General features: G+C 38.0%; 1 protein-coding gene across 5 annotated transcripts in view; it reads right to left on the bottom strand.

Annotated features, from left to right (window-relative positions):
• Positions 1 to 6,397: 6,397 nt before the first annotated feature.
• Positions 6,398 to 19,699, bottom strand: part of LOC127617041 (CXXC-type zinc finger protein 5-like) — a 28,338-nt gene continuing 15,036 nt past the window's right edge. For 3 of the 5 annotated variants that reach the window (XM_052088908.1, XM_052088910.1, XM_052088907.1), the window contains one exon: positions 6,398 to 8,904. In XM_052088908.1, the coding sequence (XP_051944868.1) occupies positions 8,813 to 8,904 (92 nt within the window). In that variant the 3' untranslated portion in view covers positions 6,398 to 8,812. The remainder of the gene's footprint in view (positions 8,905 to 19,699) is intronic. The other 2 variants (XM_052088911.1, XM_052088909.1) reach the window with 1 other exon arrangement.

Here is a 19,699-nt window from a genome sequence, read left to right as displayed (position 1 = left end):
ATGAGTTCCCTGAAAAGTGTAAACACTGTGGTTTTGTGACAGTTTCACATACAGTTTGCAGGTTTGGAACACAGAAGTAAACCATAGCTAAGTAAATGGACAGTGGTGGTCTGGCTAACTTGGTGCCCTAGGCCCCCGCCCCCCCAACGGCCCAAAATCATCAATGACTTTGTCATATATGCCCAGCAATAACATGGTTGATACTAATTATTGCAAGACCACTAAGAAGATCCTGTGTCTTGGTGTAGCCTACCTATAGGCCTACTATTTATCATGGTTTTCTTATGTATATATATTTATCCTCATAATGTAAGAATACATTATGAACATCCATAATCCTAACCATATAGAGCCTTTAAGGCTGAGTAGCCTGTTGGGGAACATTTCTCCCATTGTGATCATGCAAGCTGTGCAGGGACAGGGTGGCATTTTTTGGGGCACCTATCGCCCATTACAATCTTGCGAGCTCTGTGCAGGGGCGGGGAGGCACAATTTGGGGCACCTTTCTGCCATCACAATCTTGTGAGCCAGGGGCTGGGTAGCACAAATCGGGGCACCTTTCTCCCATCACTATTTTGCGAGCTCTGTGTGGGGGTAGTCTGGCAGGTAACCTGTCGTGCCACCCCAGAGAGTGTTGCTGCCCAAGAAGCCTGCCTATGCCAGGATCCATTACTGTAATTGGTTGGCAAACATAATTTTTGCAATTCATTTGCTCCAACAGTAAAAGATATGTTTATTCCACTGGACAAAAGTTGTCTATATGTCACAGCTTCACAACGCCTTCTGATTGGGTGGTTATCGATTCTATAACTTCTGACACTTTGTCATTCAGACTATATGTGCTTTTCTTTTTATTAAAAGTGAATGGCTGAATAAATGTACTGGAAAGAAAATAGTTAGTTATATGTGACATACAGGGTTGGGAGGGTTACTTTTGTATTCCACTACAGATTATATGTTGTAAAATGTAATTTGTAACATATTCAGTTAGATTACTCATGGTCAGTAATGTATTCTAAATACTTTGGATTACTTCTTCAGCACTGGTAGATATTTTCACTTGTTTTGACTATAAAAACTCTCCTAGTACAGTGAGACAAAATACACATGTTAAAATACATTCTCTGAAAAACATGAATATCTTATGCAGTGTTGTTTCTAAAACAAGATCCATCAAACTGATATTGTTTTAAGGATTTTTAGACATTTTTACAGGAAAACAATAAAAAAAAATTATTATCAAGAATATGATTTTTACTCTAATATCAAAGATCTTAATATGAAAATTTAATTATGATCTAACATGAATTTTCTTGATAAAAACATGATCGTGTCTGGTAACTGCATGTAAAATGGCTAGAAATAGCATTTTAGCTTAGCGTAAAGCTGACAATTTACTCAAGGTTTATTTCTATTTCTTCTGCTCCAAACTTACTTCAGACATACTTCTCTGTCTGCTCGTATGAATGTAACACATCATAAGAAAGTATTTCACCACTGTTCAAATGCACTTTGGATCGCATCATTTATATGTATAAATGTTTTCCATCTGAAAGGACTAAATATTAAAATAAACAAATGACAATAAAATGCAAAGTAATCAAAATACTTTTTGAATGTAACTTTATTCTAATTACCAATGATTTTAATTGTAATTGTAGTGGAATACAGTTACTTATATTTTGTATTTTAAATATTTTTTAATTAAATCGTGTTACATGTATTACGTTACTCCCCAACCCTGGTGACATATCACTTTGGCCTGAACAATAATGAGTGATATGAATTTTTTTTTTTGTCAAACCGATTTTGCCTGGCTCCCACATTTATGCAAAATATAAGAATAAAAAAATATCAACCACTTCCCATGAGAGAATATGTATTTTCTGAGAATGCTAGAAAAGAAATACATTATTACGTACAGATGAAATGTGAAGAAATTCAGTTTAGATTTGATTTTACACTGACAAAAACAAAACAATAAAGAAATCAGGTCAAGTGCCTTTAGTTACAGAATCACCCATTTATCTGAGGGAAAAAATATTTGTAAAAGTGAAATTAAACAGTTGGGGGAGAAGCTTAAATTTGAAGCCAGGCAGCAGAAATGTAAATATGTTTTCTTGTCAAAGTCTTGACTGCAATATTGCTAATTACAGTGATTTGATGGTAAGCACAGAGCCAACTTTGGAACTGAAAATAGGTAATTTTATTCTATTTTAAGCAGAACTTGAATTGATTGAATAATATATGGAGGCAGATTCATTATTATCATTTTAAGAGAGCTAGCTTGGAAAACAACATTTTAATTAAACTTTGACTGTGTATTTTTCACTTTTCTGTAGCTAAGTAATATAAAACTTCAACTATTTCTTACCATATTCCAAGAAATAGAGAAATATTTTAGTCCTTTTTACCGTAAAACTGCACGCTCACTTTCACTTTAGTGAGGAAAAAAAGGACTTAAATACTGATCTGTTTCTCACCCAAACTTATCATATAGCATGGATTTAACCACTGGAGTCTTATGGATTACATTTATGCTGCCTTTATGTGCTTTTTGGACCTTCTGAGTTTTAGTCACCATTCACTTGCATTGTATGGACATACAGCGCTGAAATATTCTTCTAAAATCTTCATTTTCTTCTGCTGAAGAAAGAAAGTCATACACATGTGGGATGGTATGAGGTTAGGTAAATAATGAGAGAATTTTTAAATCATGTATTTTTAATGTATTGATATTAACTTTGCTGCACAAACACACATCTTGACAGTTTAATTTAATTTTAAACACTACCTATAGTTAAACTTTTCAAATTATTAAACACGAATTGCATAGGTAACTAATGATAAGAAATTAAATAAAAGACGTGAAAAATTGTGCTCTCTCTCTCTCTCTCTCTCTATATATGTATATATATATATATATATATATATATATATATATATATATGGAATATATTGTGTAGTAAATTATCTATCAGTTGTATAAGACAGAAGATTAAAGAACCCTAAAAGATTAACCCCCAAACCCCCCCATTTATTGAATTAATTTAAATTAACTAAGAAAACGTTTAGACCTACGAGTCCTTTTATTACTTTCTTTCATCAAAGCAACTGCAAGCTTTTTTTCTCTCTTCCAATACACGTTTTCAATGTTTATTGTGCCCCCACTTTCTATGTGGCAAACTCGTAAAATCGCCCCTCTGTGACGCTTTCTGCAACTCTTGTCATGTGGAGGGCAATGCGGAGTTCTGCCTCCAGAACCAAATTAAAACTGCCACGAGAAGTCGTCTGTCCGAGGCAAAGACACAAAATCTAATGACAAATCCCTCAGCATCAGTCTCCCTTGATGCGTTTGATTACGCACTGGCGAGTTTAAGTCGATGAGGACCAGGTGGAAGATTTGACTTGTTGATTGAGTTCTGTTCAGTTAATTTTTTACGTGTTTTGTTCATATTTTAATCATATTTTATTTAATTTTTTTTTTATTTATATTGCGTTGTTCATATGTCATGTTTTAGTTGCCTCCGATGTCATTGCGGGGGAAAAACATTCATCTGCTTCCTGTAGTGTCTCTGTTGTTTATCTGTTCTCTTCATAAATAAATTCATAAATCTGCTATATACTCATCCTGTAAGTTCATGATTAAAATGAAAATGTGAACTAAAATAAAAGCTATTAAATGTGTTGTTAAAATATGAAAATTAAAATGACGGGTAATAGTAGATTATGACGGAATTTTTACGACACTGTCCGTCAATATGACGGACTATGAGGTCTAATTTTTGAGAAATGTTTGCATAGCTGAATTTTAAACATTAAAAGTAGCTAAACACACTACTAAGACAGACAGAAAACACGAATAAGTTCTTGAAAAGGAAAAATATTGACGATGTTTAGCTTATGTGGGATAGTGGTGTGCCGTAGAATTGTTTTAGTCATAAAAAGTGTGCCGTTGCAGAAAAAAGGTTGGGAAACACTGGAATAAGAGAAACGGTCAACGGATGTACAAAGTCCCACCTTACGGTTAAAAGAGCCAATCGTCTTTTAGATACAAATATACTGTCAATCAACTCGAGAACGCGCTTTAGCTAAATGGGAAAATTGCGTGTTTTAGCCGTAAAACGAGGTAAAGAAGCGCAATTTATGATTCCAATATTATTAAATTGTATTGCTGATTTTATATATGTTCTTTGATTGTAATCTTGACCAGCCGTTTTTGATTTCGGTGTCCACCCATGCAAATAGATAGGAGCTACACTGTCATGACTGGAAATAGCCTCCTGAGAACGTTCCAAAGATGGCCGACAGTGGACTTGCTAGAAAACACTGCACCAATTATAGCGCAACATCTCGCTCTGCCGTTACCATAGTAGCACCGTGCTCCTGTTCCCCTGGAACGAATGAACCGTGGGGGAGCGAATATCTTATCAACCATCGCCCTGGTTACCGCGCGCGCCCCGTCGCTTGAGCGAGAGGCCAACCTGTGTGTATGAATGTGTGTGTGTGTGTGTGTGTGTGTGTGTGTGTGTGTGTGTGTGCAGAGCTGCAAACCTGAGCACAGAAGGGTCTGGGTGATGTTGATAAGACTGAAGGAGCCTTTGCTGCATCCCTCAGTGTGTCAGCCGTTCTATGATCACAGGCCATCATTACACAGTACACACACACACCAAACTGCAGTTTAACAAGCCTGTATAGTAACCTCAAGCTCCTACACATAGCATGTGGTACAGGGCAGCGTTTCTTTTTTTTTTATAATTGTTAAAGAGTTCCCACACATTTTGATCAATGTGCCAGGATCTCTGAAATTTTGGGGGGAAAGTGGCTAGTGACTCCTTAGAGGGTGCACACTATGCAACATGCATCCAACATATTTTTTTAGAAATATCTTTAATCCAAGTAATGTACTGAAAAGTAATTCATGTAATTGACTGGCAATAACTGTAATCTGATAACAAGGATTAAAATGTATTACATCACTTTGTGACTGAAAAGTAATTAGATTACAATAAGTGCTGTAATTACTATGTAATCAGATTACACCTAACACTGGAAATTAATTGAAATCAAAAAATAAATACAAATATAATACAAATTAAAACTATGATGACGCTGCCGTGTTTAAATAGTTTCTGATGGCTGTGCACCTGAACAGCTAGGGAGAAAAAAAGCACCACCTCCAAACACACACACACACTGTGTTTGCTCTCTCCCCATGTGTCCCTCTGTCTCTCTCGCTCTAATCAGTATGATGGCCATAAGGAGTAAGACAGACAGGTGTGGCTTGCAGAGAGAAAAAAGCTTTCACACTCTCATTCACTTCTACACTACAGACATAAATATCACAGTCACATTCACCGCCTTAACCCACACGCAACACAAACACACACTCGCAGTTCAGTCAGAGGAAAAGTACGAGTGCTCACTGATTTCCCCTCACATGACTTCTTCCATCCATGACTTTCTTTGTGGAAATAAACAATGAAAAATACAAACTTCATACATTTTCAGATGAAAATGTATGTGATGCTTGCCTGTGCCAAAGTCTTGGTTTTTAGCATGTTGCTATGCAGTTGCTAGGGTGTTCAATTATGCCCAATTCGAAGTCTCTGTGATATTCTGGTCCTTAGATATGGTTCAGATTCCTCCTTTAATGCAAGTCTGTGGGATTTTCCCCAGTTTTATTGTTTGCCGGACAAAAATCCCAAGTCTGAAAGCTTATAAAAGTAATAAAAAGCACACCACTCCTCAATGAGCCGCATGATTTGAGATACCATGTTCACCACACAATGAATGATGAGTTACTTATGAGCTTTAAATGAATATTCAGGGTTCAATACAAGTTAAGCTCAATCGACAGCAAAATAATTTCCCTCCTTTTCTTAAAAAAACAAAAAAATCATGGATACAGATTCAGAAGTATAGCCACATGACATAAACAATATGCATGTAAACATGATTTTAATATGATAAAATCACTTACTAACCTTTTCTGTATAAAGTTAAAGCCAATTGTACAACACTGTAACGTTGTAAACACTAAACCGACCATTGCAACGATGATTTAAACAACTTTACAACTCAAATAATACATGCGTTTTAACAGAAGAATGAAAGTGCTTTTATAAATTTAAAAGCTTCACATTTGGCCCCATTCACTTGCATTGTAAGTGTCTCACTGTAACATCGATTTTTTTGCTTTTTTGTAAAGAAAATGAGAGATGACGTCTAAATTGCTTTGTATGGTAATCAACATTATGCCACAAATGCTGTCGATTGAGCTTAATACCTGCAGTATTCCTTTGATACTTGGGCTCAGTATGAGCTAAGTATGAGTAATAGTAATTGTGATTTAAATGATATATTTCAACATCAACTATAGAACTGTTTGGTTTGCACCTTTGTTTATTAAACTGAGGACTGCCAAGACCTCAGAACAGTTGGCTTTGGACACAAATACATGCATTAATTTATGCAGACCAATAAATATGGCCCCCATTTAGCATGGCATTGGTCTGCTGTTGGAGTTTGTCTTGTGCATTTCACAAGGTCTTGGAATCAGTATAAAGTATTTGAGCTGGGGCAGACCTGTTCAGCAGAAAAAAAACAAGAGTAGAACACCAAATGACAATTACAGCTGACAAAACTTTTACTTTGCTAACATGGATGGCCTTTCACTTGACTCATGTCAAGGCTTCAATCTGCCTTTCAACACAAGCGTCATGCACCGCACTGACCTCCACATGTAAAGCGTTGCAAATTTGCTTGGTAGTGGGGTTGCAGTAGTTTTGATTTCATTTTTATTTGACTTTATTCAGCTTTTGCTAATAAATAGTTTTGTTTGGAAATTCTTTAGAAAATGACTACTTTTAGTAAAAAATGTGTTAAGTTTCAGCCAGACCAATCACACTGTGAATTAGGCAACAGTACCACGTAAACCCTGTTTACACCTGGTAATAAGATGTGTTTCGGCTAATCCGATCACATGTGGTCAGTGCTAAATACAGGTCTAAACGGGGTCTAAAACGTTTTGTGATTAGATCACAAAGACCACATTCAGAGGTAGTCAAAAACGCATGTGACAACATCGCATTTGAGGTGTAAATAAATCCGCTAATCAATCCTCTATGCATTCTAGACAGCAGCGATAGCACCACCCCTCACCTGTCATTTAACCACTGTGCTAAAACGAGTGTAAACTGTGCCAGTTCTGAGCAGCTTTAAAAGGAAAAAAATTGCCAATTTGAAACTTGAAAAAAGCAAATACATACACAAGCACGAGAACTTCACGGATCTTCTATAGCATGTCTGAAATCAACATGTAGGGGGGACACAGATGACAAGCACACACATCTGAAGCTCCTTTAATACAGGTAAATCACTAAAATAACTGGAAAATTCTGCATGTAATGTTGCATTTGTGCTTAGATTAAATTTCAGCTACATCTGGGAAAAACAGCATTTTTTTTTCTGACTTTGTTTCTCTTTAATGTCATGCAGTAACACCCTGACATAGTGTTTGATGTATGTCTCATGAAACCGAGATCATCCCCTCCAAATCCGAAGACAAGTGGTCACAGAATATGCATTAACAACCAGGTGTAAACAGCAATGTGTCCCGCCTGACCAGATATGTGTCTTGCCTGACCGCTTTCAGTAGCAAGAAGGCGGTACTTATCATTGCATTTTTCAAAATTATCCAATAATCATTGGCTGTGCTGCAAAAAAGTATTGGCAAATGAGGTCAAAGTAAATATTGTTTCAACTTGGAGCATTTTGTTATGTTTGACCAGCACAGAACACGGTGTGTAACACTGTTGCTTGACGGTTTACTACATGCAGAGTTTGATGAATTGCAGAACGTTGACACGAATCATTTGAAAGGGCCCTAAAGGAATTTGGGAAAATTTCAGGCCTCCGGTTCAACCTTCATTGGGGTAATTCAGCAATAAAACATCCTAATCATAGACATAGTATTATAACACATTAATACTTTCTTAAAATGTGGGCATCCAGGGTTTACTATGGAATGTGTGGTTCATTTTGACCCATCCCATAAGGCTACACAAAAGGGCAGGTCCTACAAAGAGCTGTACACAAGTACACCCTACTTATTCAGTTCCATATGCTTCATCCTCCTTCCAATGAAATAAAATGAAATAGAAATGAGAATGAAATAAAATGTTCACCTTGTTGTACATTTAAAAACTAACAACCAAAACAGCAACCCCAGAAGGACCTTTCAAGCATTTTTGAATGAGGGATGCTACATTTGAGTGTTTTTTTTTTTTTATGTGTGTGTGTGTGTGTGTGTGTGCCTGTAATCATGGTTGTCTCCATATCAAATATTGAGCAATTCAAAAACTGTATGAGAAATAAAAAAATCCTTAACATAAAAAGGCAATCGTAACATTGAGGCAGTTATTAAGAACCACTGTGCTAAATTACAATAGTGCTCCTTAATTATCACAAGCTTTAAAACAGAGCCTTGGGATTACATTCTCTAAACGAAATTACAGCATTTCTTCACACATGGACGAACAAAACCACTAAACACACAGATAAAAATGATTGTCCATTTTCAATTTGGCGGCAAATAGTTCCAGAGCATTCAATAAAGGGCAAGATTCCAAAGAAACCATTCCGAAATGGAACAGAGAACAAAAAAATGGAATGGCATTCTGCCATTCACTGTTTATTTTTGGTTCAAGACATGTTCATTCTCATATAGTGCTTTCATTCCGCTTCTCTTTTATTTGTTTGTATACACCCAGTGTTTATGAGTCCACAGCAGTCTGTGTGGGTGTGGCAGTTAGTCCTTCACGATGGGATGGATGGCAGGGGGAGGGTCCAGCTGCCCTACGGAAACCACCGGAATGGAGCTCCAGTCGGCAGCATCACCTTCTTGGAAAGACAGGAAAGACAGAGGAAGAGGTAAAGGAAACAAGGAAAGGCTTGAGTCATTGATAATTTGAGATAAACCTCAACAATGGAACAGTAAGTAAACATCTAATTAAACTGGACTCTCTGTCCTTATCTCTAGACCTTTTCCTTTGTAATTGCAATCTAGCATTCGAAACTACAAGCTACTCATAACAAGTTACAGTTAAGCTAGCCATTTGAAAAAGTTGGTAGGTACACATCAAGTTACTAATAAAAAGTAGCTTACTTTTTCAATATTATTATTTTTCTTTTTTCATATCAGAGCAGTTTGGGAGACAGCATCATACAGAATGTAAACAAATCAAAATAGACTTAATACATGAAATACTAAATGAGAGAGCATTGGGATTCTAGGATTTTAATTTAGTTTAGTTGTGATTACTAGCAGGAGCTATTTACCACAGCAGCTAGATTACAGCTGTTTATTATTGTTTTTGTCCCCTTGGGTTTACCACTAATACTTAACATGCACAGAACGGTGCCAAACTTTCGTTGTATGACACAAAATCAGACCCTCTCCGAAGCAATTAAATAAGAGACAGCTATGAGAAATGTATTATATTTAGGGCTGATAATTTAAAGTGTTCAGTTAGTTTAATTAATTATATGGAAAAAATAGAACAAATAAAGAAATTAATTTAGCCCCCATACAATTCACAAGCCTAATGTACCACCTTGATATTTTTGTGAATCTGTGGCAGTAGGGGGTAGTCAGTGCAACTCCAGCTGTACAGACAACATGCCTTGTCAATCCAACGAGAGCAGGCAATTCTGCTTTCCACAGATGACACGCGCTCAAAGACAGCTGGAATGAGCGCAACAGAATGTAGGGGATCTCAAGATATATTTTCAACGTTTCATACAACATTCAACTTGACACAGCTCCCTAAAAACAGCGCTAATGACTAGAGACACTGAAAACTAGTGAGATGTTCTAAAATACATAGACCAACATATAGAAATAGCATAGACAGGAGTAGGCAATAATGGGGTTATTTTCAATTATATGGAAATAAAGAAAACAATATTTTAACTTTCAAAGTTCCTTTTTTTTTTTTTTTTATAAAAAACGTCTTATAATCTTTACTTTAAAACTAATTTTTTAACCACTCCACTACACATATGGGCAAACTATAGTTTTCAAAGTAGTATTATTTTCAACAATTGTTTACAGATAGTTTCACTTTGCATTGACTGTATCACAATTCCAGTGGGTCAGAAGTTTACATACACTAAGTTAACTGTGCCTTTAAGCAGCTTGGAAAATTCCAGAAAATTATGTCAAGCCTTTAGGCAATTAACTTCTAACAGGCTACTTGGAGTCAACTGGAGGTGTACTGAATTGGAGGTGTACCCGTGGATGTATTTTAAGGCCTACATTCAAACTCAGTGCCTCTTTGCTTGACATACTGGGAACATCAAAAGAAATCAGCCAAGACCTCTGAAAACAAACTGTGGACCTTCACAAGTCTGGTTCATCCTTGGGAGTAACTTCCAAATGCCTGAAGGTACCACGTTCATCTGTACAAACAATAGTACTCAAGTACATACAGCATGGGACAATGCAGCTATCATACTGCTCAGGAAGGAGACGCATTCTGTCTCCTAGAGATGAGCGTAGTTTTATGCGAAAAGTGCAAATCAATCCCAGAAAAACAGCAAAGGACCTTGTGAAAATGCTGGAGGAAACAGGTAGACAAGTATCTATATCCACAGTGAAACGAGACCTATATCGACATAACCTGAAAGGCTGCTCAGCATGGAAGAAGCCACTGCTCCAAAACCGCCATAAAAAAGCCATACTACAGTTTGCAAGTTCACATGGGGAGAAAGATCTTACATTTTGGAGAAAATGGCAATAATGACCATCATTATGTTTGGAGGAAAAAGGGTGAGTCTTGCAAGCCTAAGAACACCGTCCCAACCTTGAAGCATGGGGGTGGCAGCATCATGTTGTGGGGGTACTTTGGTACTGGTAAAGGGACTGGTGCACAAAATAGATGGCATCATGAGGAAGGAAAATTATGTGGACATATTGAAGCAACTTCTCAAGACATCAGCCAGGACATTAAAGCGTGTCGCAAATGGGTCTTCCAAATGGACAATGACCACAAGTATACCTCCAAAGTTGTGGCAAATGGCCTTAGGACAATAAAAAGTATTGGAGTGGCCATCACAAAGCCCTGACCTCAATCTGATAGAAAATTTGTGGGCAGAACTGAAAAAGCATGTGCGAGCAAGGAGGCCTACAATCCTGACTCAGTTACACCAGTTCTGTCTGGAGGAATGGGCCAAAATTCCAGCAACTTATTGTGAGAAGCTTGTGGAAGTCTACCCAAAATGTTTGACCCAAGTTAAACAATTTAAAGGCAATGCTACCAAATACTAACAAAGTGTATGTAAACTTCTGACCCACAGGGAATGTGATGAAAGAAATTAAATCATTCTCTCTACAATTATTCTGACATTTCACATTCTTAAAATAAAGTAGTGATCCTAACTGACCTAAATTAGGGAATATATTCAAGGATTAAATGTCAGGAATTGTGAATAACTGAGTTTAAATGTATTTGGCTATGGTGTATGTAAACTTCTGACTTCAATTAAGTAATATTTATAATCATTTAAATTACTATTTACTAAATTATCTTTAATTGGGAGCCTTCCTCAGTAAATGTTGATTATATGCGATTAATTGCGATTATTTCCAATAAATAATCAGCACATCATGTAATGAATTTGATTACATTTATTTACATATTGACAGCCCTATTTGTTTTATAAGTGTGACCAGGAGTAAACAAAGATGCAAATAATATTTGTATACTGTATTTTCCAGAATATAAATCCTGCAAATTACAGTCCAAAGAAACTTGTATAGTGTAATTTATGTCAGCCAATCAAAAACATGCACAACGAAACACATATGCTTTCCCAAAAACAGATGAAAACATCAGCTATAGAGACTGCAGTGACATTTTTAATTAACCCATTCAGAGTATTGCTAAATATTGTAATATACAAAATATTTTGTGTAACCAGTTTAAAGCTAAAATGTGTAATTGCACCACCAAACAGAATTGCATAAATAAACAATGTTTTCAAACAGCTTTCTGAATACACTCACATCTGACGTTGATTAAACAAACAGATAGACCCCAACTCACGCCATTCCCTGAGTCAATGTTATTGTCTCTCTTGAGACGGGTCGCTCAAAACACATTTTCATAGTGGCACAGAGACTCTATAGAGTTTAACGTTTTCATGAAAGTTAACCTATGAATTATGGAGGACAAAACATGCAAAAATAATAAATAAATACATAAATAAATAAATGTAATAAGAAAATAAATAAAGGAATATATGTCATGATAAAACAAATATAATTAGTTTTTAATGAAAGTTATTCCTGAATTTATTTTTGTATGACTTTTTTTCCTTTATTTATTATTTTCTCTTTTTATTTGTATTCTTTAAAAAAAATCTTATTCTTTCATTTGTTTTTTTTATTATTTATTTATGCATTCATTTATTTTAATATTTATTTATTCCCACATGTATTTATTTCTATTTTTAAATATTCCCACATTTATTTATTTTTGTATTTATTCTTACATTTGTGTCTCTTGTATGATAATGATGTGGGCGGGTCCTGCTTTCCATTGGTTTATTGTAGATTGAAGTGTGTGCTCGATTACTCTTGACTTGTTTTGATGTGATGTTAGGTCATAGCCATATTGTGTAAACTATAGCTATTTGTGGGGCTAAAAACAAGAGCTTAAGTCAATCCAAGATTTATTGGTTATACTACAATCACAAAATAAATGGGGAGCTTTTTCTTCAACAAATCCACAAAATGAGCAAGTTTCATAAATGATATGATTTAACCTTGTCCTTTTCTCTTTTTTCTGTGTATATAACTTCATATTTTGATGTCTGCAAATCCATAATATTGTTTTCTGTTGTTATGATTGTTCATTGTAAAAGAGACAACCATGCTTCATTTCCCTGATCGTTTATGTATGTATACATCTGCAATAAAATAAAATAAAAATCTATAGCTGACGCTTCACATATATCTAGAGATTTGCGCGACATGCGAATGAAGTCGATAATCACGCATCAAATAACTATGTTTCATTTAGAGTAGAGGTGCTTATTGATGGTTTAGGAGAGTTGTATGCTGGTATGAATGTCTTAGCACATCCTGGATTGTTAAACTCTCTGCAAAACTTTCCCCTGCATATTCAAAATCTGTGTGAGTTAAAGTGTGCTAATGTGGGACGTCCATCTGCTCCTGATAAGTACTATTGAGCTCTCAACCAATGATGCACTGGAGCTCCGCAAGGACCGCCTCCCTCATTTCCATGTTGCACACAGTAAAGTAAAAATAAATACATGTATAAATATATATGGGAATATATAAATATGGAAATAAATATATGTGGGAATAAATAAATAAAAAAAATTAACACATAAATAAAAAAATATGCAAAATAAATGAATAAATAATTAAAAGCTAAAAAGAATAAAAATAACGTTAAAAATAAATATAGAAAATAATAAAGGAATAAAGTCATACAATAATAAATTCAGGAATAAATTTAATTAAAAACTAATTATATTTGTTTTATCAAGACATTTATTCCTTTATTTATTTTTTTATTATTACATTTATTCATTTATTATTTATGCAGGTTTAGGCCTCCATAATGAATATCTTATAAGTTTCTCTGCATTTTAAGATGGATGAAGGGATGGATAGATTTTCTATCTTTATTTCTATACTTTATTGTTGTTCTTAATTACAAGATTTAGTTACTTGTATTTTACTTAAATTTAGTTACTTTTTTAAATAAACAATCACAAAGAAAGTAACTTTGCAAAGATGAATTTTAGAGTTTCCTAGTAATTTGGTCTTCCTGTTACTGTAAGAGTTAGTGTCTGGAATGTTGATTTATTGATGGAATGCTACAGTGCATTCAGAAAAATATAAACAATTTGGATAATAGGTTATCTAGACATTTTCACTGTATTTTGATAACAATATTGCATGTTAATTAATACAGTATACCTTATTATTGAATATCTGCAAATGTCTATGTGATTCGATGTGTAGATCTTAAGATAATCCTCACATCGGAGCGGCAGAAGGGAATTCGGCTGCTCCCAGGTTCTGATGACTGCCATGACACAAGCCCCGTACACACATGCAGCGACTTTCAGAAACAAAGCAACCTAATTTCATTTAACGATTCATCTTATTAATGATCTGATGCATTGAGCACTGCTGCAGTTCATATAAAAACACTCTCTCCAGCAGAATGCTTCACTTTCATGCCAATTGTGGTTTGCTTTCATACCAATAGTGAACCATACCAGAATTCACATGAATGGTAACCCATTCCAACTTTTTACGTTTGGAAAACCCTGTTCACATCAGTCAAGCGAATTGAACTCTGATGGCAGATGGACTCGTGTCTACACCCTCATGCTAGTTCCTCCCCAGCACTGCTGCAGAGCCAGACTTGCTAAGACTGTAAAGGGCTGAAATACCGCAGTGGTGCAAATGGCAGATATTTTTCCCAGCCTGCTATGGGACTGGGCAGGGGGAGTATATGGCTGTGGGACTTTGGGAGAGCAGAGACTATGGCAGCATTTCCTGGGAAGAATTCCAGGCCCTATAATGAAAGAACGAAGGACCGAGGGAGGAAAAGAGGGAGGGGAATGTTCCCTCCTTCATGAGGTAACATGCACAGGCAGTGACTTCACCTTACATGACCTACTCTCTGTTTCCCAAACACTCTCTCCCATACTCTCATTACTCCATGACAGGGCTCTGGCATTTGTACACACACACACACACACACACACACACAGACACACACAGACCCCTTTTCCCTCACCGACCCCTTAGACAAGCCAACACAGATGGGCTCTCGGCCTGTGCACATGGCCAATCAGACAGACCGTGAGCTCACGGACAGACAAACACACTATCTCTCTCGCTTAACAACACTCCCCAGATTAATTTTGGCGGTTATTTTTTAACCCACTATCTCCTCCTCGCATTGCCAGACGTATGCACATAAACAGAGACAAACACACAAGAATCACAGTAGGAATAGAGCCAGTGTTTGGCCAAGCGTATACATTACACAGCAGTCATACACTAAATGTGATTGATGCTTGCTGTGACGAGGAGGAGGGCATGGCTTGGCTGTGATGGAGCACTGCCGGCGCTGAGTCAGCGGGACAGCGAGATAAAGGGGCGGAAAAAGACGCCGTTTCGAAAGAGAGAGAGACGCACATGGCCGTGCTGCCCATTTGTCCGTGTTGGTCTTAAGTTTACCATTAAAGTTTATGTTTACTTTTCAGCCGGTTCCCGCCTTCTCCTTGCCCGTCCTTATACTGTTACAGTGGTGCCGAAACCCAGGAGGGATGCGCTGTTGCGGATGCCATCCGCCAGGGGAGCAGCCGCGGCTGTCTGCCTGGGGATGGAAGGACAGCCATCTGCTGAGAAGGAGAGGAGCGGTTCCGTCAGAGGGCGGAGGAGTGGTTGAGGACCAGGCGGCAGCACATCTGGGAGCCAGTGAGCAAATTCTCCTCTCTCTCTCTCTGTGTATCTGCTTGCCCTTTCCCTCTCCCCACGCCTCCCCTCGTCTATCCTCCAGGTTCACAGGAGGCGGGATGGACCACCGGCTGACAGAATGGCCGGAAGGACAGCGTAGTTAGTCAGACCGGTGGCGCCCCGTCCTGAATTGGGAGGGGGAGGAGTGTGATGAGGAGGAGGGCGTGGCCGGGACGTGATGGAGCACGGCTGGCACTGTATCAGCTTATCAGCGGGAGGGTGAGATAAAGGACAGCCGGTTAAAGAGAGAGACACACGCAGTCATGCTGCATGTGTGTCTGTGTGTCCTTATGTTTTATGTTGTTTTAAGTTGAGTTTTACATTAAACTTTATGTTGACTGTTCAGCCGGTTCCTGCCTCCTCCTTGCCTGTCCTTTACCTGTTACACTTGCCCACACAAAAGTCACCACTACATTACTTGGTTATTGTGGGTTGTTGCTTTATTTGAGGTATCATTCATGTCCGTAGTAGCACAAACAGTGCATAACAAGTTACGCACCAAACTTTTAAAACTCATGGATTTAATCAAATACCATAAAGTACGAGCAAAATAATAATAATGCTTACCTTAGCATATGGATGGATGGAGATGTATATCTACTGTGTGTACATATACATAAGTGAGAAATTGTCTACAATAAAAGTAGGTATTGATAGGCAAGCTAGAAGTCTGTACTAAACAAATACAGTATATCTGTCTGGTCATCTGCTTGTCTGACTATTAGTGTTTGGCTCTCTTACACATACACTGGCACTGATACACATGTTGATCCTAAAATACTTAAGGCTGTGAGTCTGAGATTTTACTATAGGAGGAAAGGGGGGGTGGCCTGAATGTCTGAATCCCTACCCACTCTATCTGCTACTGCTTCTAGCTATCAGGGAGTTTACGGGATACTGACCACCGCATAGGATGAAATGTGTCATCATACAGTATACACACAAAAACAAAAATGGCTTGCACTGATACGCAAGGTAAGATCAATACACTGGCCTGAAAATCTAATAAGATTTGCACAAATAAATAAATACATGCCTATTCTGACTCAAAACACATAAAAGGCCTTACATATAAAAACACATCTTACCATCCAAACAAACACACAAACACACACACACACACACACGCACGCATACATCAAAAAGTCAATATAGCCCTCACACCACTGACTGTGTGACCTGTCAATAACAGCTCTTTAAACTCCACAAGTCCTCTATGCCTTATTCAACTAGACCAACCAAAACATCAATGAAAGCACACAATACTTACACACACACACACACACACACACACACACACACACACACAGTAAAAAACACAATCCACCACCAATACTGTATATTCCAACAACATTTCAAGCACACACAAACACCCATTCCTGTCTGTGATTACAGTGCATTCTTTTTCATAACGTTTCTTATTAAAAATTATTTATTTTGAGGTCAAATAACAATTTTTTTTGTTGAATACCGTAACTATAGTTAAATTTGTCGTTGCACTGCCTGTTGCACCTTCATTATAGATTTAGACCTTCAGTGGTTCAGGTACTGCTGGCATTCCATCTGGCATAAAAATAAATCACATGCATCCTGTGTTAGTAATTGTACCTTAAATATTGTTTGAAAACAAATTCTGTTTGAATACTGCCTAAATTAGACAACATTTTGTCTAATCTGGAACACTGGGGAATGATTGTGTTGAATGCTGAGCTGAAATCTATGAACAGCATTCGAACGTATGAGTCCTTATTGTCTAGGTGGGTGAGGGCCAGATGGAGGGTTGTGGTGATGGCATCATCCGTTGAACGGTTTGAACGATACGCAAACTGCAGTGGGTCTAGTGAGGGGGGCAGCTGGGTCTTAATCTGCCTCATGACGAGCCTCTCAAAGCACTTCATGATGATGGGTGTAAGTGCGACGGGACGGTAGTCGTTGAGGCAGGACACTGAAGACTTCTTTGGCATGGGGATGATGGTGGTGGCCTTGAAGCACGTTGGAACAACGGCGCTGCTCAGAGAGATGTTGAAGATGTCGGTAAGAACATCTGCCAGCTGGTCTGCACATCCTCTGAGCACTCTGCCAGGAATGTTGTCTGGTCCAGCAGCCTTCCGTGGGTTGACTCTACGTAGAGTTTTCCTCACATCTGCCGTGGTAAGACAGACCACCTGGTCGTTGGGAGGAGGGGTGGACTTCCTCGCCATCACGTCGTTCTGCACTTCAAACCGAGCGTAGAAGTCGTTCAGCGCATCTGGAAGGGAGGCATCTTTGTCAGTCATTCCCCAGCACCTGATTGGAAAGCTGAACCTGCTGGGCCTGGACACCTCCCTCTGCAACTGGATCCTGGACTTCCTGACTGGGAGACCTCAGTCAGTCCAGATCGGGAACAGCATCTCCACCACCACCACACTGAGCACTGGGGCCCCCCAGGGCTGTGTGCTCAGTCCACTGCTGTTCACTCTGCTGACTCACGACTGTGCAGCAATGCACAGCTCGAATCACATCATCAAGTTCGCCGATGACACGACCGTGTCTACTGAGTACTGGTCGGCGCTGCACTGTCTATTGTCCTGTTCATTGTCAGTAATTTGTTGTACTGTCCTGTACTTTTTGCACATGTTTGCACGTGCACTTTATATAGGTAGTTTATATAGGTATTTTATTTCGTTGTGTTGTCTCATGTGGTCCTATGTTGGTCCTTTGTTGTTTTTATGTAGCACCATGGTCCTGGAGGAACACTGTCTCGTTTTGCTGTGTACTGTACTAACTGTATATGGTTGAAACGACAATAAAAACCACTTGACTTGACTTGACTTGATTAGAAACAGATGCAAATGCCTGGCAATAGATTTACATCTTAGGCCACATACACACTGTAACAGTTTTTAATTTCCTAATGTCATCATTTTCCAAATAATCCAGTAATCAATAGTATTTCTAAATGCTCAGTTTGAGGAAAGTGCTGTTCTAATGTGGATAAGATGTAAATGTAGCAAAATGAATGTGTTTTCAATAGGGCTGTTGATTTAAAGCATTAATTCATCAAACGTTTAAAAAAATGAACGCATTTAATCAAGTTCCGGACCGTAATGAGGAATATTCCTACCGTCAGAGAAATTCAAGCTGGAAGCAGGGCTGGACTGGTAATCTGGCATACCGGGCATTTTCCCGGTGGGCCGACGCACTTTTGGTCCGATCAGGGGTGGAATGTCCATCGGGAGAACCGAGCGGGCCGGTGGTTCACCGGCGAAATGTGCCGCATGGTCCGCGATAAGCAACAATGAGCCACCGCATTATGCAGAACAGACAACAAAACAGCGACGCAATATGTAGAAAAGGACAGCGAACAAGATTTTTTTCAACTTTTAAATGTACTCCAACATGATTCAAATTGGATGTTCTTTATTAGAATGCAAGGCAAATTGGTTAGAAAAATCCAAGTTCTTTTCATTATAGGAAACAAAGGTGTGCAAGAAACATTTATAAATGCACCAAGTGCAACTGTTGTCAAAAGAGTGTAAATATAAATTAAAATCTAATAAGCCCAGATGTTCAGATATAATATAATAATTAGCGATCTATCTGAATCATCATGGCAAAAGGAGCAGCAGATATTTGATTCTCCCATTTACATCGATCAACAACATTAAAACCACCTGCATAATATTGAGTATGTCCCCCTCATGCCGCCAAAACAGCACCAATCCGTTTCTCAGAATAGCATTCTGACATTATATTCTTCTCAACACAATTGTACAGAGGGGTTATCTGAGTTACTGTAGACTTTATCAGTTTGAACCAGTCTGGCCATTCTCTGTTGACCTCTCTCATCAACAAGGTTGTTTCTGTCCACAGAACTGCTGCTCACTGGATGATTTTTTGTTTTTGGCACCATTCATCCCAGGAGATCAGCAGTTACAGAAATACTCAAACCAGCCCGCCTGGCATCAACAATCATCCATGTGATTATCTAATCAGCCAATCATGTGGCTGCAGTGCAGTGGGTAGAACTTGGGAAGCTATCTCAATACCGGCCAGCTTTTCAGAAGTTTTGAGAACCAAATGATCTAACTGTCAACAATGCAACATAACCAGCCCACAAACGCACACATCACATTGCGGTCATTG

This window comes from Xyrauchen texanus, chromosome 23, assembly GCF_025860055.1.
Source record: "Xyrauchen texanus isolate HMW12.3.18 chromosome 23, RBS_HiC_50CHRs, whole genome shotgun sequence".
Taxonomy (NCBI): domain Eukaryota; kingdom Metazoa; phylum Chordata; class Actinopteri; order Cypriniformes; family Catostomidae; genus Xyrauchen; species Xyrauchen texanus.
The sequence above is the reverse complement of the archived record's forward strand: the minus strand, read 5'-3'. Positions and strand labels throughout refer to the sequence as shown.